The sequence below is a fragment of the Chenopodium quinoa genome, unplaced genomic scaffold (genome assembly GCF_001683475.1).
Source record: "Chenopodium quinoa cultivar QQ74 unplaced genomic scaffold, ASM168347v1, whole genome shotgun sequence".
NCBI classification, from domain to species: Eukaryota; Viridiplantae; Streptophyta; class Magnoliopsida; order Caryophyllales; family Amaranthaceae; genus Chenopodium; species Chenopodium quinoa.
The window spans coordinates 1,606,211-1,627,075 of NW_018743942.1; the positions used below are offsets into that span (position 1 = coordinate 1,606,211).

At 41.8% G+C, this 20,865-nt stretch overlaps 2 protein-coding genes and 1 non-coding gene across 3 annotated transcripts in view; 2 read left to right on the top strand and 1 right to left on the bottom strand.

The window, feature by feature from the left end:
- Positions 1-2,332: 2,332 nt before the first annotated feature.
- On the top strand, positions 2,333-5,775 carry LOC110688897 (universal stress protein in QAH/OAS sulfhydrylase 3'region-like). Its single transcript, XM_021865656.1, has 4 exons — positions 2,333-2,897; positions 4,605-4,708; positions 4,779-4,897; positions 5,444-5,775. Exons 1-4 carry the CDS (start codon positions 2,564-2,566, stop codon positions 5,529-5,531), a joined length of 645 nt encoding a protein of 214 aa, XP_021721348.1. The 5' UTR covers positions 2,333-2,563; the 3' UTR covers positions 5,532-5,775.
- Positions 5,776-8,134: 2,359 nt separating this feature from the next.
- LOC110688839 (universal stress protein A-like protein) overlaps positions 8,135-20,865 on the top strand; it is a 23,318-nt gene continuing 10,587 nt past the window's right edge. Inside the window, exons 1-3 of the mRNA XM_021865594.1 lie at positions 8,135-8,606; positions 9,321-9,424; positions 9,532-9,650. Coding sequence (XP_021721286.1) covers positions 8,432-8,606; positions 9,321-9,424; positions 9,532-9,650 — 398 coding nt within the window. The 5' untranslated portion in view covers positions 8,135-8,431. The remainder of the gene's footprint in view (positions 8,607-9,320; positions 9,425-9,531; positions 9,651-20,865) is intronic.
- TRNAN-GUU lies at positions 8,838-8,911 on the bottom strand. Its single transcript has one exon. It is a non-coding gene; the product is annotated as a tRNA-Asn (tRNA).

Genomic DNA, 20,865 nt, shown 5'->3' on the forward strand with positions numbered 1-20,865 from the left:
CTTGTGGAATAATTAATAAATTATTCCACTTAAACCATTTAATTTTAATCTTTTAATAATCCAAATGTGGTTAACAAACCAATCCAATAAAATTATGTTTGTATCAACATTCCATACAAACAATTAATCCAATATAATTCAACATGTTTGCATCCATAATTCCATACAAACATGATCAATTCACCAAAACATGTCTCATAAACAAAAGCACATGATGAATTGATTCAATGTATAACCAAACAATTTCCATACAAGTGTTCCCTAAACATGAAACTGAGTTCATTCCTTTTGGTACCTAAACATGATACTACTTACAACGAACTAGACATGTACGTACCTCGTATAAACAATCCTTTGTGCCACTTTTAATCACTTTAAAGTCTCCTAGAGAATAATCACTTCCTAGAAAACAACCAACAACAATAAATTAATACTTAACCAAATTTCTAGCAATATAATTTAGATTAAAAGTTCTTAAAACTTCCTTAAAAACATGTTTTTATGCTTAATTAATTGATCATAAGAACCCTAAAATCCCAATTTCAATAAATTAAAACCCTTGGTTTATAATTCATAAAATCAGAAAATTTATAACATAATTAAAATCTGAAATTATTAGTTTAAAACATCAAAACACATGATTTTGATATTTATAAACTTTATACTATAAAATCAAAACATAAACCAAAATTAATAATTTAAGCAAAATAAGAAAATCAAAGGGAAGAGAGAAGGGAGCAGCCACGAGTGATGCTGCCGGTGGCTGGTCGGTCACCGGCTGACTGGTGGCCGGCGTCAGGTGGGCGGCGGCGGCAGCGGCAAGCAGCGCCGGTAGTGAACATTAGCAGTGGTAGCAGTGTGAAGGAGAAATAAGGGGAAAGAAAGAAAGGGAAAAAAATAAAAGAAATTAAAAGGAAAAGGAAAAGAAAAATAAAAATAAAAATAAATGAAATAAAATAAAGGAGAAAGAAAATTAGACTAACCTTTTGTGTGGTGAAAATTTTGGGGATGTATGGGGTATTTATAAGAGAAAGAGTGGTGTAGGGCAAGTTGTAAGATTGAGCCTCATAAAATTAATGGGCCAATTAAGTATGTAAAGTGAGATTGACTTTGATTGTTTGGACATGAATTATAGAATGATGGTTCATAAAAAAATCAAAAATGTAATAAAAATAATTTTCCACCCAAAATAATTTGAAACTTTTTAAAATAAAATTCGGAAAAATACTAATAAATATTATAAATAAAGTAAAATTTCATTTATAATATATTTAAAAATATGGGGGATTACATAGTTATTCCAATCACTTGACCTCAGTGAATAATTAGCTTTCTAATAATTCCCACTACTAGAAAAAGGGTTATTTCAGACGAAAAAATTCTATCGGAACCACCCCAAAATCCGTCGAAAAACCCGTTTCCGACGGAATTCCGTCGTAACCGGTTGTCAGAAAAGCTTTTGTAGGAAATTTATCTTAGAATTTTCCGTCGAAGGAGGTTTTCCAGCACCAGGAAAATCCGTCAGAAATTTCCGGCGAAAGACGGGTATTCCAATTCGGTCGGAAATTGTTTTTAAGAAATTAAAAAAAAAAACGCCGCACCACCACGGCACGGCGTATCAACCACCACCAACCACCAAATAAACCCATACCCCATTATCAGACCACCGCCACTACCACCCACATCAAACAACCGCCACTGCACCAGCCCCTAACTAACTCCCCACCACCAGCCCACACCACTCGTATCACCAACCCCCTAACCTGTTCCTCCACCCTCAACCACCATAACCCTAACCCACACAAACGAGCCCAGATCTACCACCCCACATAAGCATACCACCCCACCACCCACCTAAATCCACCATCGCCACCGTCGAACAAAATCACAGCCAAAAATTAAAAAAAAAAAAGAAACAAAATTAAAATACCAACCAAACACCCAAAACCCGAACTCCAAAACCATCACAACCACATATATTCAATCTAGTAATATAACACCCCCAAATTACTCTCTAATATTTACAATAATAATCCAACTTTAGGGAGTAACATGGGAGTATTACCGCCACGTGATTACGTAAGGCTTAACATAGTTTTGCAGCGGAAAATAGTACTTATCTTTCATTAATAATAATAGTAATAATAATAGTTTGATACACTTTTAAAGTAGCTACACCACTAATACTATGCATACTAAATTTTTATTTTAAATTTTTTGTGAATATATAGTAAATATAAAAATAACTCAAAGGTATATGATGAAAAATCCATAAATTTTTTATAGAATAAGTGATTGTGAGAGTGAACTTATGAATTATGATCCCTATAACTTAAAATACTGTGGGATGGAGCAAATAGTAAAGGACAAAGAGGTAGAGTAGTAGAAGGGTAGAACTAGAACAAATGACAAGTACAATAGAGAGAGCGCATGAAAAGCACGTGTCTAAGCTAACGACACCTTAGCAAGTTAGCTAGCAACTCAAACACATATACACCAAAATCCCTCATCCAACTTTGAAAACTTACACAAACTACACCAAACAGAACCACACTCTAAAAAAATGGAGCATACAACACCACCACCACCAGGGGAGGAGATGGTAGGGAGCGGTGCGGAGTCAGGGAGGCAGGCGCAGGAGCACGAACACGAGCCGTTGATGCTACCGCGCAAGATGATCAATGTCATGGTCGCGTTGGACGATAGTGATGGTAGCTTCTATGCTCTTAATTGGGCACTTGCTAATCTTCTTAAACCCAAAACTATACAACCCAACTCAACTACTACTACCACTACTACTACGCCGATTGAAGAAGAAGGTTGTATGGTTTATTTGGTTCATGTTCAACACCCTTTTAACAACTATGTCTACCCCGCCGGTGCCGGTTTACACACTGGTATATTGTCTATCTTCTCTTTATTTTATCTACTATTGGATCATTCTTTGCTTCTTAGTTTTACATGAAATTTAACTAATGCTACTTCGTTATCCAAAAATCTATTGTAAAAAGTAGTTCATGATATGGTGATTATGAGTACATCATATCAACGCCAATTTAGCATAGCAATATATATATCGTCATTTGATTTAAATTTGTTCTTATACTCCCTCCGTGTTTTAATAAGTGTTACAGTTTGACTTTTTCTACTATTCACATAATGGTTTTAACTTGATTAATTCACTAATATATAAAAACAAATGAAATTGTATAATACATTGTTGGATTCGTTATAATGTATATTTTCATAATATGAATTTTTCAATAATTTTATTAGCATAAAATTAATGGTCAAATTAGTGTCTCTAACATGCGTATTTGGTTAAACTGTAACACTATTAAAACACGGAGGAGTATCACTTAATTGATAAGTATATTGGTGTCTCTAATTAAAATTTGAGAGTTATTGCATGTGTTGATCGAAAAGATCGAGCTATTGACTCAGACTACGCTTGGGGACACAAAGAAAAGTCAACATACATAGAAGTCAAGAATCAGAGTGATAAAAGTATGTAAGCCCAACAACAATAATTAAAGATCATACATCAGTTGCATTTAGATTATTAGGCTGATGGTATGTAAGTTGATGCTTAAATTTATAGAGATCGAAGAGATAATTCAAGGTTAAGCATTTCCTAAGTTTAATTAGGAATATATGATACTCTTTCTGTCAAGTACCCTTGAGGGCCTTGACTTTAATTTGTATGAGCTAAGAGATATGAATTTGACTTTTAATATCTTTGGCCTCGCATAAGAATAGGTCTTCACAATATTTTTAACTAAAAACTAGTTATTGGCCCGGATACCCCGGGTCGTTATAAATTTATTACTTTAATCAAATTATACTTTGACCTTATTTGTGACTAAGAGCTTAAGTAGGTTAAAGATGAGAGTTTAAGTTGATTTGACTATAAAAATAATCAGAGTGACAAAAGCTAACAAATGTTCAGGGCCGGGGTGTTAGATAAATTAGCTAAAAGTAGAAAGATTAAATTAAAATGAACATTAATTACACCGCGACACGTGATTTTGTCATGATTTCTCAAATGAATACCACTTTAGGTAATATTTTAATTGTTTATCCAACACTAGCGCCTATGTATATAGTGAAATTACAATCGATGCTAAGGCCCTGTTTGATTTGATGTAAAAGGTTTTCATGGAAAATGAATTTTCCATTTTTTTTCCCATTTTCCTTTGTTTGGTTTGTTAAAGAGTGGAAAATAATTTTTCAAGGGTGGAAAATTTCATCCTTAATGATGGAAAACATTTTCCTTCCAAAAACAAGGGAAGCCACATTTTCCTCTCTCTTCCTTACCTCTTTTTTTACTTCCCTCTCATTCATCCTTATATTTCCACTCTTATTTTTTATTTTTCTTGTATGCAACCAAACAAAAAGGAAAACTAATTTGCAATTGTGTTTTTCCTTGAAAATATGTTTTCCATGAAAACTAATTTTCCATTGAAAATATTTTACGTTAAACCAAACGGGGCCTAAAGGTTAAAATAATCGCTACGAAAAGGTTATTTTCGTGTAATGCATTATTACAATATTAATACATATGCTAATAACTTTGGTGTATATATTGGATTCATGTGAATTAGCTGCTTTTGCTGCATCATCTGTGGTAGAATCTGTAAAGAAAGCACAAGCAGAGGTTTCAGCTAACATCCTTCAACGTGCAATCTCAATCTGCAAGCAAAATATGGTAAAATTCCGAGCACTTTACTATATTACCGTCCACAATAATGTAATAATCCTCTTTGTTGTGTACGTAGGTTCGAGCTGAAACTTTGATTTTTCAAGGAGATCCCAAAGATGAGATTTGCAAAGCAGCTGAACAATCACATGTTGATATGCTAGTCATTGGCAGTCGTGGTCTAGGCGGATTAAAGAGGTAGTTAATTAATGAATTTACTCATTGGTGTATCATGATTGAGTTCCTATAACTAATTTTACATTGCATTATGCACAATAATTTTTGTTCGTCTTAGTAATGCATACATAATCCTAACTTTGAACAATGATTGATTTGCACTATAAAGGCCAAGTATACATGTTTCTATGCAAAAATGAAATAAATTAGGGTATGTTCACATTTACTGAACTGATTAAAGCTGAACTGAATTGAATTGATTGAAACTTAAATGAACTGAATATTATATGAGAGAAGGAAATTAAGAGTTGAACTGAACTGAAATTAAGTTGAAGTGAACAGGCCCTTAAAGTAGAACAATGGGTCGAACAAAAGAAACTGATAGAGTACATATTACATATAATTAAAATTGTTATACGAAGAAGGACAATGATAAAAAAAAAATAATAATAATAATAAATTTAAATGATTAAAATGGGATGAATAAATAGCCGACTTTTTAGCTTTCAAAACTAATACAATGGCAATAAGTTTTCTTGTAACTGTTTTTGTTTTGATGATACACAGAGCATTTCTTGGAAGTGTTAGTGACTATTGTGCACACCACGCTTGTTGCCCAGTCTTGATTGTGAAGCCACCGAAGCATATCAAGTAAAGATGAGACCAAGCAAGAAGAAAATGTTTTGTACCGAGTGTATATACTCTGATATGGCAAAACTATAAGCTAGTAGTTGTGTAACGTTAGTTTGTATCTCCTAAATGTCAAGTCTCCATGGTATAACAAAATCGGGTAATATGTATGTACATACGATGAACTAAACAGCGCTTGTAATATTTTACCGAAAACTGGAAGTATATATATATGGAGGCAACGGAACAAGGCGTGCATTATGGTGCTATGTTATGTAGTTTATTGTAAACCACAAATTAATTTCTTTCATCACGTTTGTTGTAAGCTATGAATTGAAGTAGTTTTTTCATGTGTGTATATGATTTATTTGTTTCCTAAATTAGTGGTATTAACTTTAGGAGATAATTTAGAAGTTGCATTATACCGTCATTATCTATATACAGAAATCAATAATTGCCAAAGTTGGCACCCCAATTTGTGAATTACTAAGCTATGACTATGACTGAGTGATGTCTCATTAGGATCATCCGAAGTACAGTTGTATATACTTATATAGGCTTGGTCTGATTCGGTGCATTCATTTTAACACAATTTTATTTGATTATTTGAGCTTATCCTTTCTGATATTTATGGTGTGAATATGTGATTCATGATTGCATCATTTGCAATTTGCATGGTATGGGATAAATCACGAGTTTCTTCCTTTGTGACATGTGTTGGTTCACTTTACTTATTATGTCAGGTGTAATCTCGTGTAGGTTTTTTCCAATTTCCATGAGCTGTCCATTGATTTAATTTCCTAAAATATACTTTAATTATTTAATTTATTATTTCTTCTTAATTAATTAAGGGCATGTTATGATTGACTAAACTGAGCTGAACAAAATATTTTATGAGAGAAGAAAATTAAGAACTAAACCGAACTGAAAATAATTTGAAGAGAACAGGCCTAAGATTAAATTCCTACCGTAAACTTTATGTGGTAGGTACCATGTGATTAAATAGCCAAGCATTGGCTTAGGCTCTGTTTGGTTTATTCAATTTTGTCTGAGCGACTTTTATTAATTTATATAGCATGAACATATATATATATATATATATATATATATATATATATATATATATATATATATATATATATATATATATATATATATATATATATATTGTTACCTTCACACACACACACAAATTAAACCTTTTACACCATTTTGTCTAAATTTTTATTTCTATTATTAATTGGGGTTTGTTCTCTTTAGTTTAATTTCAATTTCAATTCAGTTTAGATCTTAATTTCCTTCTCTCATAAACAATTCAGTTCAACTCAATTTAGTTCAATTTAGTAAATGAGAACATACCCTTAGTTGACACTTTTTTTTTACTTTTAATTCATATTTAAGATAATACTCCCACAATTATGTGAAATATTGTTCTACATGACATTTCTAGTTGTGTATTTTCAAAATATTAATTTTTTTTTATGCTTCCTCCATTCTTTTTATATTGTACCATTGGGGGAGTCCATAATACGGAGTATTATTTTTTTGTACGTTGTAAAAAAGGACTAGAGCGAAAAATAAAAATACAAAATTTGCTCATGTGATCATAAGCAATTAAGCATATATTACAGAAATAAGGGTAAAAAGTAAGGATATATTGAATATTTTCTAAAATGGGTATGTGATGCAATTATATTTATAAAACTTTGGTAATAGGGAAACTAAATGATGCACTATTAAATATAGAGTGAGGAAGCATAAATAAAAAAAAAAAGGAAAATGTTAAGCATAGCCCTTAGGGCTATATATAAGTAGCTTAAAAGGGAAAGATTGAGGAAAATTTAACATTAATTACACCGTTCTGCGCGTGATTTTGTCATGAATTCTCAACTTAATTTTATTTTGGGAAATATATTTACTGCTTATATATATATATATATATATATATATACAAATTGGTACGGTATCAAGGGTCTGTTTACTTCAACTCAATTTCAATTCAGTTTAGTTTAGTTCAGTTCAGTTCATTTCAGTTCCTAATTTTCTTCTCTCATAAAATATTCATTTTAGCTCAGTTCAGTTCAATTTAGCTCCAATCAGTTCAGCTCAATAATATATAGATTGACAAATTGTCAATTTAAAATTTTGATCAATAATACTTTTAGTAATTATGAATTATAAAAAGTAGACATTTGAAAAATATACAAGACGATTCTAACAAACACTCATATGATAATGTTTCATTCTAATATACTTCGTACTATGTATAAAGCATAGGCAATTATCAAAATGTACTCCACTCTCTATATTAAGTTTGTCGGATACATTTGTCAACGTAAAACTTTAACTAATAATAGTTTAAAATTAATTTTATTTGAAAATCATATATTGAAATGATTCTAATATATAGCTAAGTAATCTACATTGCTATGTAAAATCTTATATATTAAGGGTCTGTTCTGATTGACTAAAGTGAGCTGAATTAAATTAAATAATTATGAGAAGAAAATTAAAAAAAATTGAACCGAAGTAAATTTAAAATAATCTAAAGAGAATAGACCCTAAGTAAAAAATATTGGTCAAAATTGTATGTTCCAATAATCCTAAAGTCAAGGTGAGGAACTTAAATAAAGAGGGAATGAGTACGAAACAAAAACAGTAAAGATACTCCGTATGAATGTACGTTAACACATAGCAGATTAGCAGGAGTCTGAAATGTGGTACACGTGTTAGGTGTAGGGCCATTTGCATGAGCTGCCCATTGTATTTCCCTGAATACTATGTTCTCTTAACTCATCTTCCCTTATATACAGCCCTAAATCAATCCAACAAAAACAATTTGTCTTGATCCACTTTCCAAATAATTACTCTCAAACAAAAATTAAAAAAACCATTCTAAATAATAAAAACATACCGAAGAAAAAAATGAAGGTGATGATAGCACTTGATGAAAGTAAAGGGAGTTTTTACGCTCTAAACTGGGTGTTATCCAATGTTTTGAAGCCTGTTATTTCAACTGAAAATGAAGAAAGGGAGAATTTGGTGTACTTGGTTCATGTCAACCTTCCTTTCCAAACTTATGTCTATCCTGCCGGACCTGGTTTGTTCTCTTCTATCTTTTTTCTGGTTTTTTTTTTACAGCTCATAATCATAATGGTAGAAGAGAAGAATTGAGGCTATTTTAAGATTGTTTATTTCAAGTATTTGTTTTTATATATATATATATAAAATATAAAAAAAAAAAAGATTTAGTACTCGTATGTTTTCATGATATCAAGCTCCTTACAAATTTTATTTATTTATTTTTTTTAAAAAAAAAACCTCCTTAAAACGCTAGAAGGAGGGGTCGAACCTCCGACCTTGTGGTTAACAGCCACACGCTCTAACCAACTGAGCTATTCCAGCTTTTAATGTTATATTATTTGTAATTGCTTATTTATTCTTATTTTTGTACTTACAATACGGAGTAAATAAATAGTTTGCAAGTAAAGCATGCGGAGTATTTCGCAAATTTGGCTCATTGGCTGTTCTTTCAATGAGTGGTAGTCCATTTTAATTAAATTGTGCAATTATTTCTAAATTGAGCATTAAATTAAATATCTATAAATTGAATATTGTGTCATTGTGTGTGACAATGTATAAGCAATTGCTTATACGACAATTTCTGTCTAAGAATCTGTTAAAGTTCATTTTAATTAAATAAATGGTGCAATTTTGTCAAAATAAATAAATAAATGGTGTAACTACTTCTAAACAGAGTACTCTGTATCAAATATCTAAAAATTGTGTATTGTGTGTGAATTTGTATATGCAGTTGTTTATACGACAACTTCGGTCTTAGAATCTGTTAAGCACGCACAAGAGCAAATATCGGCAGGTATATTCGCTCGCGCTATGAAAAGCTGTAAGGATTTGAAGGTGAGTACAAAATTAATTAAGGAGAATGTGCTCTTAGCTTAATGCAGTATTATCAATGATAACACTTACTTGATGAATTAGTTATGGATTGACAATGTTGAAAATAGATTAAAGCAGAAGCATTGACTATGCGTGGTGAACCAAAGGAAGTACTTTGTCAAGTTGCTGAGCAGAAGCAAGTTGACCTGTTGGTTGTAGGTAGTCGCGGTCTTGGCGTGCTGAAAAGGTGAATATATTAACTCTACTTTACTCCGTATAAGCTAAATGTTACTCCTCGTCCTTATTTGTTTGCTCCATTGTTAATATTTGGGTCAAATTTTGATAACTTTGACCATTAATTCTCATTAATTTATGAGAGATTATATAATTAAGTGGAAATGTGGAATCTTGTTGGATTCATCTCCATGTATATTTTATTATCTATTTTTTTTTTTAATTTTCATGGTTATAAAAATAAAGATACATTTGTTTGAAGACGCTTTTTGGAGACCGTGATAAGTCAAATGAGGCGAAAAATAAGGGACAGAGGGAGGACTTATTGTCGCGGCTTTTTGTTGGCAAACATTAGATCTAGGGTGATGCTCCAGAACTTGGGTTAAATACTGGACACGCCATTGCCGTGTGTAGTTCTCTCCATGTATTAATTTGGTTATGATAGATTGATAAGCTTTATGGATAATATTTAGGTGATAACACATGTTTGGGTCCAATTTAGTCCAATTGGGCCTGGTCACTGAATGATCCAATTAAAAGCCCAAGGTTAAGGTTCAACTCTCCAAATGTGCTAAAGTCAAAAATCAACATCCTCAAAGCCATGTCAAGGTCAGTCAACGGCCCAATCAGCTTGGCCCAGCCCAACTGACTTCCGGGCCCAATCCGCCTCCTTCATTAGCCAAGGTATAAAAGCCAACAATTTGGTCAATTCTTGGTAAGACAATAAAGCCTCAAGCAACTAAACTCTTGCACAGCTTTCTCTCTCTAATATACTGACTTAAGCATCGGAGGGGCCTTCCTCGGCGTCCCCCCCGAGGCTAGTTTACGTGTATTTGTTGTGCAGGAAACCCTCGGCTCCTGCGTCGTTCGGACCGAGACCAAGTTCCCTCAAGATAAAAGGATCTTCCGAGATTCGATTGTTTTCATCCGAAACAATTTGGCGCCGTCTGTGGGGAACGCTACTAAATTTCGCGTCAGTCATCAAACACTCCGGCAGTCGCCATGACTAAGAGTGGAAAGAGTTCCAAGAAGGCTAAGAAGGGAGGAGGCCGGATTACGGTGAGGGAACGCCAGCCGGTTTATCCCTCCCCGGAGCAAGCCTCTTCCGAATCGGAGGCCCCCATTTCTCCGGAAAGGGAAGCCTCAAGAGGTCCTAGCCTCCAGGAGGAGAACACCTCGCACCACACTCGGCAGCCGGGGCCATCCCCGAGACCGAGTGGCTCAGGTGCGAGGAACTCCCCGCCACGCCATAGCGTGCAATCCAGGTCACATCCGCGGGAGACTCCTCCCTCCGGACCCTCCACCGAGGAAGTGGCCAGAGCAGTGGCCATCTGCATGGAGTTCCTTAAAGCTCAAGGGGCTCCAATCCAGATGCCTGATGATCACCAGCCGAGAAACCTGAAAAGGAGGATCGGTCAGGATGATGGTGGACAAGTTCCACCACATAGAGAGCTCGGCCAGAGGTGGCGAGGGGACACCCGAAACTCCAGTAAGGAGAGGAGGAGGAACCCTCAACCCTCTGACCACTCCGAAGCTCAGAATTCCATGGGGCCCTCCAAGGACCCGGAATTCGCCCGCCAAAGCGTTCACGAACGCTTGGGTTCGAGGGAGGTGAGTGTGCATAGCCGCCTCACCTTCCCAGAGGATACCGGACCCCACCCAACCTTGTCTCAGCCGGGGACGAAAACCACTTCCACCTCTGAGAGAGGAGGGAGCGAGGTCCCTGAGGCCGGGTACAAGGGGAAGGCGGTCATGGTTCCATCGAACTCGCCCTTCCAGAAGTGGATTCTGGAAGAGCATGTGCCAACGGTCAAAATCCCGGCACATATTACTTACGATGGTACCTCAGATCCTAAGGATCACATTGCCTCTTACGAGGGGCACATGTATCTGAACCCGAGGTCTGAGGCTACCTGGTGTAAATACTTTCCTACGACCCTCAAAGGTGTTGCCCAATCCTGGATCACCAAAGGGCTCAAGGAAGGCTCCATAACCGGTTGGAACGACCTCTCCAACAAGTTCAAGAGCAAATTCTCTACGGCCAACCGCCGAGAGAAGACCACTGCAGAGCTAATGAGTCTGCAGCAGGCGGAGGACGAGAGCCTCCGCGACTATCTGACTCGCTTCAGCAACGAGTCATCCGGAATCACAAGCCTGGATCAAGGCCTGGCCGTGTTCGCGCTACGGAACGGCCTCCAAGCTGGAAAGTTCCTGGACTTCATGGTCATGCATCCCCCGCAGACCCTGGAGGAAGCCTTGGAAGCATCGGATAGGTTCATCCGAGCCGAGGAGTGGAACAGATCCAGGTCTCAGTCTCGTCCGAGAATTGACAAGCCGAAAGGGCAGCAGCCCGAAGTCTCGGCGCAGAGGAAAGGGAAGGCTAAGGCCTCAGAACCGTCCTCTGCTGCCGAGCCGAAGAAGGAAAGACACTTTCCCTACACGGGAAGGTACGATTCATACACTCCACTCTCCCTTCCCCGTGCTAAGATTTTCAGCACGACGAAGGACGAGGGGAGATTCAAAAAACCTCGTCCGTTGCCTCCCTGGCATCAGACGAGGGGAAAGGACCAGTGGTGCGAGTTCCATGACTCACCCGGACATCGCACCGAGGACTGCGTCCAGCTGAAGGACCAGATTGAGGATCTGGTCCGCAAGGGGTACCTGAGCCAATACCTCGCGGACAGGCGCGAGGAGAAAAAAGCTGAAAAAGATTCTCGGCAGGACCTCAACTTCGCTCGGAAGAAGGATAAGGGACCTCAGGGCAAGGAGTCCCTCGACATCCTAGTTATTTCCGGGGGAATCTCGCGAGGCACAGCCAAACGCCAACTGAGGGGTCTAACCCATCAGATTCATCTGGCTGAGCTTCGGCAGTCCCAGTCACCGGCGCCGAACATCCTGTTCACAGCCGAAGACTGTGAGGGGGTGGTATACCCCCACGATGACCCACTAGTAATCATTCTGGGCATCGCCAACCGCAACGTCTGGCGGACCCTCGTCGACGGCGGTAGCGGGGCGAACATCCTCTTCCGAGGAGCGTTCGACCAGCTGAGGATGGGAGCCGAGCACCTGGCCCCCGCACCCTACCCGGTGTCTGGATTCAACGGCTCTTCCTCGTATCCTGACGGGAAGATTACACTTCCTGTCACCATCGGCGAAGGCCGAGCAGCTAGGAATATCATGGCCGAATTTTTGGTCGTAGATGCTCCATCTGCATACAACGTGATCATGGGGAGACCCCTCATTCACGGCATTCAAGGAGTCGTCTCCACGTATCATCAAATCATGATATACGTTTCAGACGAGGGACGCTCCGAGAAAATAAAGGGCAGTCAAAAAGAAGCCCGCCGATGCAATCACCTCAAGCCATCCACGTCTCGCCGAGGCGACCGTGGCGATGGGGAGGAAAAGCACCGGGACCGAAACGCCAAAAAGCCGAGAGGCTCAGACGTTTCGGCTAATGAAGCCCCAGACAACGAGAAATCTGATGGGGGCCAAAAGGCTGACTCCGCCTCAGAGCCGAACGACTCTGATGGCCAGCCGCGGTCAGGAAAGTCTGCTAATATTGATAGCAGGCCGGAATTCGAGGAATCCAACTCTAAGAGCATGGAGACGGATGACCTGACCGAGTCAATAGAACTGACCGTAGGAGATCCGAACAGATGTGTTAGCATCGGGTCGTCACTGGAGCCAAACACCCGTGCGGCACTCGTCCAACTCCTACGGGCCAGTGGAGACGTGTTCGCCTTCTCAGCCGCAGAAATGCCCGGGATTGATCCGGACTTCGTCTCCCATAGGCTTAATGTCGACCCCTCCAGTCGACCCATTAAGCAGAAAAAGCGGAACTACTCCGCCGAAAAGAACCAGAACATCGCAGCTGAGGTCGATAAGCTCCTAGATGCTGGGTTCATTGAACCCTGTCAGTATCCGGAGTGGCTGGCCAATGTTGTAATGGTTCAGAAGGCAAATGGTAACTGGAGGATGTGCGTTGACTTCACGGACCTGAATAGGGCATGTCCCAAGGACTCCTATCCGCTGCGAGGATCGACCAACTGGTCGACTCGACAAGCGGGCATGCTCTGCTCAGTTTCATGGACGCATTCTCGGGATACCATCAGATCTTCATGCACCCCGAGGACCGAGCTAAAACAGCGTTCATAACAAGTTCCGGGTTGTACAATTACAGAATGATGCCCTTCGGATTGAAAAATGCGGGGGCAACATATCAGAGGTTGGTTGATCAGGTTTTCGCCGAGCAAAAAGGCCGAAACATGGAGGTTTATGTTGACGACTCAATCGTCAAAAGCATAAAAGAAAAAGATCATGTCACGGACCTAGCCGAAACCTTCGCCACCCTCAGAAAATACAAAATGAAGCTGAATCCGAAGAAATGTGTCTTCGGCGTGAAGTCAGGCAAGTTCCTCGGCTTCATGGTCAGCAAGAGGGGGATTGATGCAAACCCCGCCAAAGTACAAGCTGCTTTAGACCTCCCCGAGCCGAAGACAAAAAGGGATATTCAGCGTCTAGCCGGGAGAATGGCTGCCTTGTCCAGGTTCATCTCACGAGCCTCAGACAAAGGGCTCCCTTTCTTCAAGGCGCTGAAGCTCCAAAATTCAAAAGGCATTGAATGGGGAGACGAACAAAAGTCAGCCTTTCAGCAGCTCCGTGAACACCTGGCTCAACTCCCAACACTGGCAAGGCCAGTCGTAGGAGACATCCTATACTTATACGTGGCGGTCAGTCCAGCCACGGTAAGCGCGGTGCTGCTAAGGGAAGAAGAAAAAGTTCAACAGCCGATCTATTTCGTCAGCCACACCCTGACGGATGCCGAGACGCGCTACCCATTGTTAGAAAAAGTGGCTTATGCAGTGGTGGTGGCTGCTCGGAAGTTGCGACCCTATTTTGATTCTCATCAAATAGCGGTTCTAACTGATCAGCCGTTAGAGAAAGTCCTCGGCAAGGTTGAAAAATCCGGTAGACTAGCAAAGTGGGCTTTCGAGCTCACCGAGTTCAGTATCGGTTATCAGCCGAGAACAGCCATCAAGGCGCAAGCCTTGGCAGACTTCTTGGCCGAGTGCTCCTATCAGGAGACTCTGGATGCAAGGAGGAAAATCTGGACCGTCTTCACGGATGGGTCCTCCACCGTGAACGGTTCGGGGGCAGGGGTCGTCATTACCTCTCCCGAAGGCAAAACCTTCGAGTATGCACTAAAATTTTCATTCAAAGCCTCTAACAACGAGGCCGAATATGAAGCAGCCATTGCTGGCTTAGACCTGTGCATATCGTTGGAAGCCGAGCATGTCTACCTCAAGACAGATTCTCAGCTGGTCGCCAATCAGATCCGGGGGGAGTATGAGGCTAAAGAGCCTTCAATGGCAGCTTACCTCACAAGGATCAAATCGACAATTGCGAAGCTGAGATCTTTCGAAGTAGAGCTGATCCCAAGGGGTCAAAATGCTCAAGCGGACGCACTCTCCAAACTTGCAAGCTCAACTCTGACTGAGTTAAGCCGTTCTGTCTATGTGGAGGTGCGCCGAGAAAAGAGTGTAGCCGAAGCAATATCAATCTGCTGCGCTGCGCTCGAGCCGAGCTGGATGGATGACATCCTGGCTTATAAACTCAGGGACGAGCTCCCCGAGGATAGGAATTCGGCCTCCAAGATAAAGCGGATCAGTTCACGATTCCTCGTCTTCGGCGGCCAACTCCTCAGAAAATCCTTCTCCGCTCCATTATTGAAATGCGTGGGTCCAACGGATGCCGACTATATTCTCCGAGAGATTCACCTCGGCATCTGCGGAAACCACATAGGAGGGAGAACCTTAGCCCACAAAGCTCTCAGGGCAGGGTATTTTTGGCCTACAATGATCTCGGATGCAAAGAACATGGTCAGAAAATGCGAGAAATGCCAAAAATTTGCACCGGTAATCCATCGGCCATGCCTAGATCTCCAGCCAATTCTTAATCCTCTTCCATTTGCACAATGGGGGTTGGATATTCTGGGACCCTTTCCCGAGGCCCCATACAAAAGAAAGTGGCTGATAGTCGGAATCGACTATTTCAGCAAATGGATTGAAGCGGAAGCTGCTTCAAGCATATCTGAGCAAACTGTCAGACAGTTCATCTGGCAGAACATAATAACTCGGTTCGGCATCCCAAAAGTTTTTGTGTTCGACCACGGCAGACAGTTTGACAACCTGCCCTTGCGCCGATACACTGATCAATTCGGGATAAAATTGGCTTACTCCGCGGTTTGCCACCCTCAGAGTAATGGCCAAGCCGAAGCCGCAAATAAACAGATCCTTAACGCTCTCAGAAAAAGAGTAGAGGATCAAAAGTCCAAGTGGGTAGAGGAACTTCCGGGAACCCTCTGGTCACTCCGGACAACCGAGAAGGAGGCAACGGGGCATTCACCTTTTCAGCTGGTGTATGGATCCGAAGCAGTGCTTCCAGTGGAAGTGGGCTCAGAAAGCCTACGAGTGAATCTCTTCTCAGCCGAGGAAAATGAGCAGCTCATGAAAGAGTCCCTCGACTTCCTTGACGAGATTAGAGATCTAGCCCGAGAAAGGATGGCTGCACACAAGCTCAGAATGAGCAAGTCCTACAACCGAAGAGTCTATCAACGACCTCTCAGAGTTGGGGATTTAGTTTTGAGGAATGCTGCAGCTGTTCAAAAAAGTCGCATTCATGGCAAACTCTCAGCATCTTGGGAGGGACCTTATGAAATTTATCAAGAGCTTCAGCCCGGTACCTTCAGACTCAAACAAATGGATGGCACCGAGCTGAAAAACCATTGGAATGCCGATGTGCTCAAAAAATACTATGTGTAAATCCTTCGGATAGTACAATCTATGTAAGTACACTGATTTTGTTTATAAAAAGGCCATCGAGCCAGTATTCATTCAGATTGCGTGTATTCTTTAAGTCTTTATGCTTTCTACGGTTTTTCAAAAAATTCAAGGTTTCATTCGGCGCTGTCCGGGGTATTGCATAATGATGCCTTGTACCTCGGCAAGCCGTAAAACCTGCCAAAAAAGGATACAAGCCCGAAGTATTGCATAGTGATGCCTTGTACTTCGGAGAAGCTGTTCCTTTGGGCAAAAAGGCCATAGACTTATCCGAAACATAGCCTAAAAAATAGGAACTGATAAAGCCCCGAAGTATTGCATAGTGATGCCTTGTACTTCGGATGAATCAGTTCCGGGTGGTAGTTGCAACTCTGAAGTATTGCATGATGATGCCTCGTACTTCAGATAAACTGCTGCCCCGGCATGGTGTTTCGGATAGTTGTTCCCTTGGATGAATTGAAGAAAGTGTCACAAGAGTACCATCTCTAGAGTGAAAACTCTCAGGTGGGAAATCAGTACTTTAAAAACAGATGTAGAAAATAAAGCAAAGTGTTCAAAGATCCTCGGCTTAGCCGAGAAAAATTATCAGCCATTCCAGAATTCAGAAGACCTCATCTTCAGATTTCTGGGGGGGCAGAGGGAAATAGAGAAATGGCACAACTGATCTAATACCCTTCAGCTCAGCCGAAGTTTGATACTTATGTCAGTTTTTTCACAAGTTGAAAACATCCGAGTACAAACGGCAAAAAGAAGTCTCAGCAGAAATGATTCTCGCTAGCCGAAGTTCTGCACTTAGCAAATATTTGAAAGATCATTCAAAGAAAGCAGTAAAGTGCGAAGACTGGTAAAGCGAAGAAAAAAAATAATACACGAGAAAGCTGAGAAAGTGAACTTCTTTGAAATAAAAATGTTGAATTACAAAAATAGTCGGCAGCCGCCCACAAGCGGAAAGTAACAGCTGCCGAAATACGTACAGGCAAAATAAAAATATAATAAGCTGTTGTACGATAAGGCAAGCTGAAGCAAAAAAAAAAACAAAAGGCAAAAACTCAGAAAGCGGCAAGTCTAAAGTTAAGCACATGATGAACCGCAAGATTCTGAAGACGACTGCCCGAGTTCCTATGCTTCAGCCGGAGGATCAGACTGATCAGCGTTGAGTCCCCTGGTGGCCTCAGCCCCAGCAGCAGAAGAGGCGGGCTTTGCACTTTGCCGAGCCTCCCTTTCCCTCTGCTCAGCTTCCAACTCCAGTCTTTCAGCTTCCTCTTCGGCTTCCTCAGCCTTAAGAATTTCAGCTTCAGCTGGAGTTGCATACTTCATGTGAGGGTCTTCGGGATCTTGGACCCATTCAGCACATTTAGACCAGTCAAGCTTCGGCTCAGCATGAAGGCAGAGTCTTCGGCATACTCGGAATCCGTTTCTGAAACCCATCTCATATTCCTCTTGGGTGTAAACACGGACTTTGAGTAAAGCCTCAGCATCAGCCAGCTTCTTCTGGGTCTCCTCCAAGTCTTCCTTGGATTTCTTCAGCTGTTCAGCGACTTTGGAGGAGGACCCCTTCAGCTCATTCAGCTCTTGCTGAATTTGGAAAGCCTTTGTCTGAGCTTGGGCCACTTCAACTTTCTGGATCAGCAGTTGATCCTCAGCCTCTTGGAATTTAGCTCTTTGAGCTTCAGCAGCAGCAGCAGCCTCTGAGAGTTGGACGTCTTTGGCCAAGAGCAACTCTTCAGCAGCCATTCGGCTGGCTTCAAGAGCCTCTAGACGCTGCTGCACTTCAGCTTGTGCAGCAGTTCCTTCTTGAATTCGGCTCTCAATAGCAGCCTTGAATTTGGAGACGTCCACTCCCATATGCTCCTGGAGGAATTTTTCCCCTTCCATCAGTGGGGGAAAAACCTCCATCTCCATAGCATCACAGAAGGTTTTCAGAGCTTCGGCAGCTTTTTTACCGTACTCCTCAACCTCCTGCTGCTTCTCTTCAGCTGCTGCTTGCTTCAGCTTAGCAAGCTTAACTTCCTCTTCAGCCACCTTCCTTTCGTGCACAGCAGCGTCTACCCTATCTTGTAGGGTATCAATCAGCTCTACAGTGAGAGTCTGATTGTGCACGAACTGAAAACAGGGGCACAAGTTAAAAAAGTAAAAAATAATAGCTGAAAGGTTGAGTTCAGAAAGAAATCAAGGCAAGGAGAATTACCTGCATCATCAGCAGTTGGTTGGACCTGGCAGGGTCAGGAACTGATCTGCTGGATTCGCCCATCCCAGCAGTGGCCTTCAGCGACCAAATCCTTGCCCTATCTACTTCGGACAGGCCAGCAAAATCGCCGAAGTAGGCTGCAGCACCTTCTCGGTTTCTGACCCCATATGAGGTCCCAGATGTGGTCTGGGACTGGAATTCGGGGGGCCGAGAAAACCCATTTCTCCAGACTGCAGCGTCTGGAAGGAAGGGAAGGATGACGATGGAGCCTCTTTAGCTTTGGGTGGCTCAACGTCCTCCTCCTTCTCAGAAGAGTCAATTATTGTGACCTCTTCTTCTTCAGGTGTGAGGACGAAGGCCCCAACCTCTCTGGCAATGTCCGCCGTGAAACCCTCAGCACTGGGCATCACGGCGTCTCCATCCTTGTCCTCGGCGGCACTCTCTCGAGCTTCTTCCAGAACCTCTCCCTTAGGTTTTGGGAGTTCTCTGATCCACCTCCATCTCGGGGGGTGGCGGAGAGGCCCTTGGGGGTGATTGAGGCGGTGGCCGGGGAACCCTCGGCGATCCATTGCCTTCCTCGGGTTCCCTTATTTCAACGCCGATGGTCATCGGCCTCCGCTGAAAGTCATGCGGGCCGATGATGGCCATTCTTCGGCGCCTCTTCTGAAGCGGCTGCTCGTCCATATCTGAGTCTGAAGACTCTTGTATTTGATCTTCGGGACGAACAGGAGCTTTGCCTTCTCTGTGTCTGTTACTCTCTTCAGACTGTAACAGACAGGGGGGAAGAAGAGTGTGAGTAAAAAAAAAAAAAAGAAGAAAGACAAAGTTAAGTCTAAAGGCTCACCGAGGTCTTCAGCAAAGCCTCGTCTTCTTCAGCTGCCCTAGCCGCAGCTTCTTCAGCAACTCTGGAGGACCCTTCTCCACCTTCACAAGCTTCAATAACCCGTGCAACCTCTTCGGCTGTACGGGCAGCTTCAGCTTCTTCTTCCAGCAGCTGAAACAAGGGATCCCTCTTCTTCCACCAAGGCTTCTGCCTCTGATACAGAGCAACAGCCTCAATTTGGAAGTGGGAAGAGTCTAGGTGAACCTCTCGGCGCCTTGGTTCAGTGATAGGGGGAGCCCGATCAGTTACGACTCGTTCTCGGTTGACGCCAAGGCGAGCGTAATCAATGCCGACGTTGGTCTCGTCCCGTTCTGAAAAAGAAAAGGGGAGAAGTCAATTCAGTTAGTTCGGCACATCACAAGAAAGCAAAATGAAAGAAGAAAAGAGATAATTAAAAGGCCTCGGCCCCAGCCGAAGAAGATTACCATCCCTAAACTTTCGGCTGAGGCCGACAGCTGCCAGCATATTCTCTTGGAAAACATAGTGCGTATCGGGAGCCAAGTCTCCGGGATATGCTGCATTCGGCCGCTGCCTCCCCGGTTCGGCAGCTTGCCGAAGATGTTCTGCTGATTAAGGTTCGGGTCTGGCCCGCTATCTTCGGGAGGACCTAAAACTTCCCATATCAGGATCCGGCTCGGCAAGATACCGGGGAGCGCTGAAAACGTAAGGGTGGCTCGGCTCCGTGGGTGCCCTAACCCAAATCCATTGACCTCTCCAGTCCTTGTCTGAAGAGTCGTTCGGCCACATGGTTAGGAACGGGGGCCGAGACTCAATCCGATACCACCCAGAGCCATGGCATCCGTGCCCACTTTGAATGTTTGGCACTAGCCGATGGAGCCTTTTTGAAGCAAATGCAGGTTCGGCACGTACCTGAAGAATTTGCAGACCCATAAGTACGTCATTACCCTTCGGATGCTGGTGGGGGTCAGCTGGCACAGGGAAATGTTGTAATGGATCAGCAAGTCTCGGACGAATGCGTCCAAAGGGAACCTCAGCCCATACTGAAGCTGTCTCGTGTACACCCCCACATACCCCGGGGGTGGACGATGGATTCTATCGGATGCTGAGGGCATTCGCACCAATATCCATCAGCTTCAAAAATGCCGTAGTGCAACTCAATTTGCTCGGCAAATCGATATTGATCGGCGTTCTCTACCCACCATGAGTAGGGGCGGTTCTTTATCATGGCCGAAGCGACTTCGGCATTCTCCCACTCTGAAAACCCAGGGAGGATATCCCAAAAGGACAGCGGGAATTTCATCGTCCCGTCCAGAAGCACTCGGCTCATCCGTTCTCTGAGGAGGAGCCGAAGAAA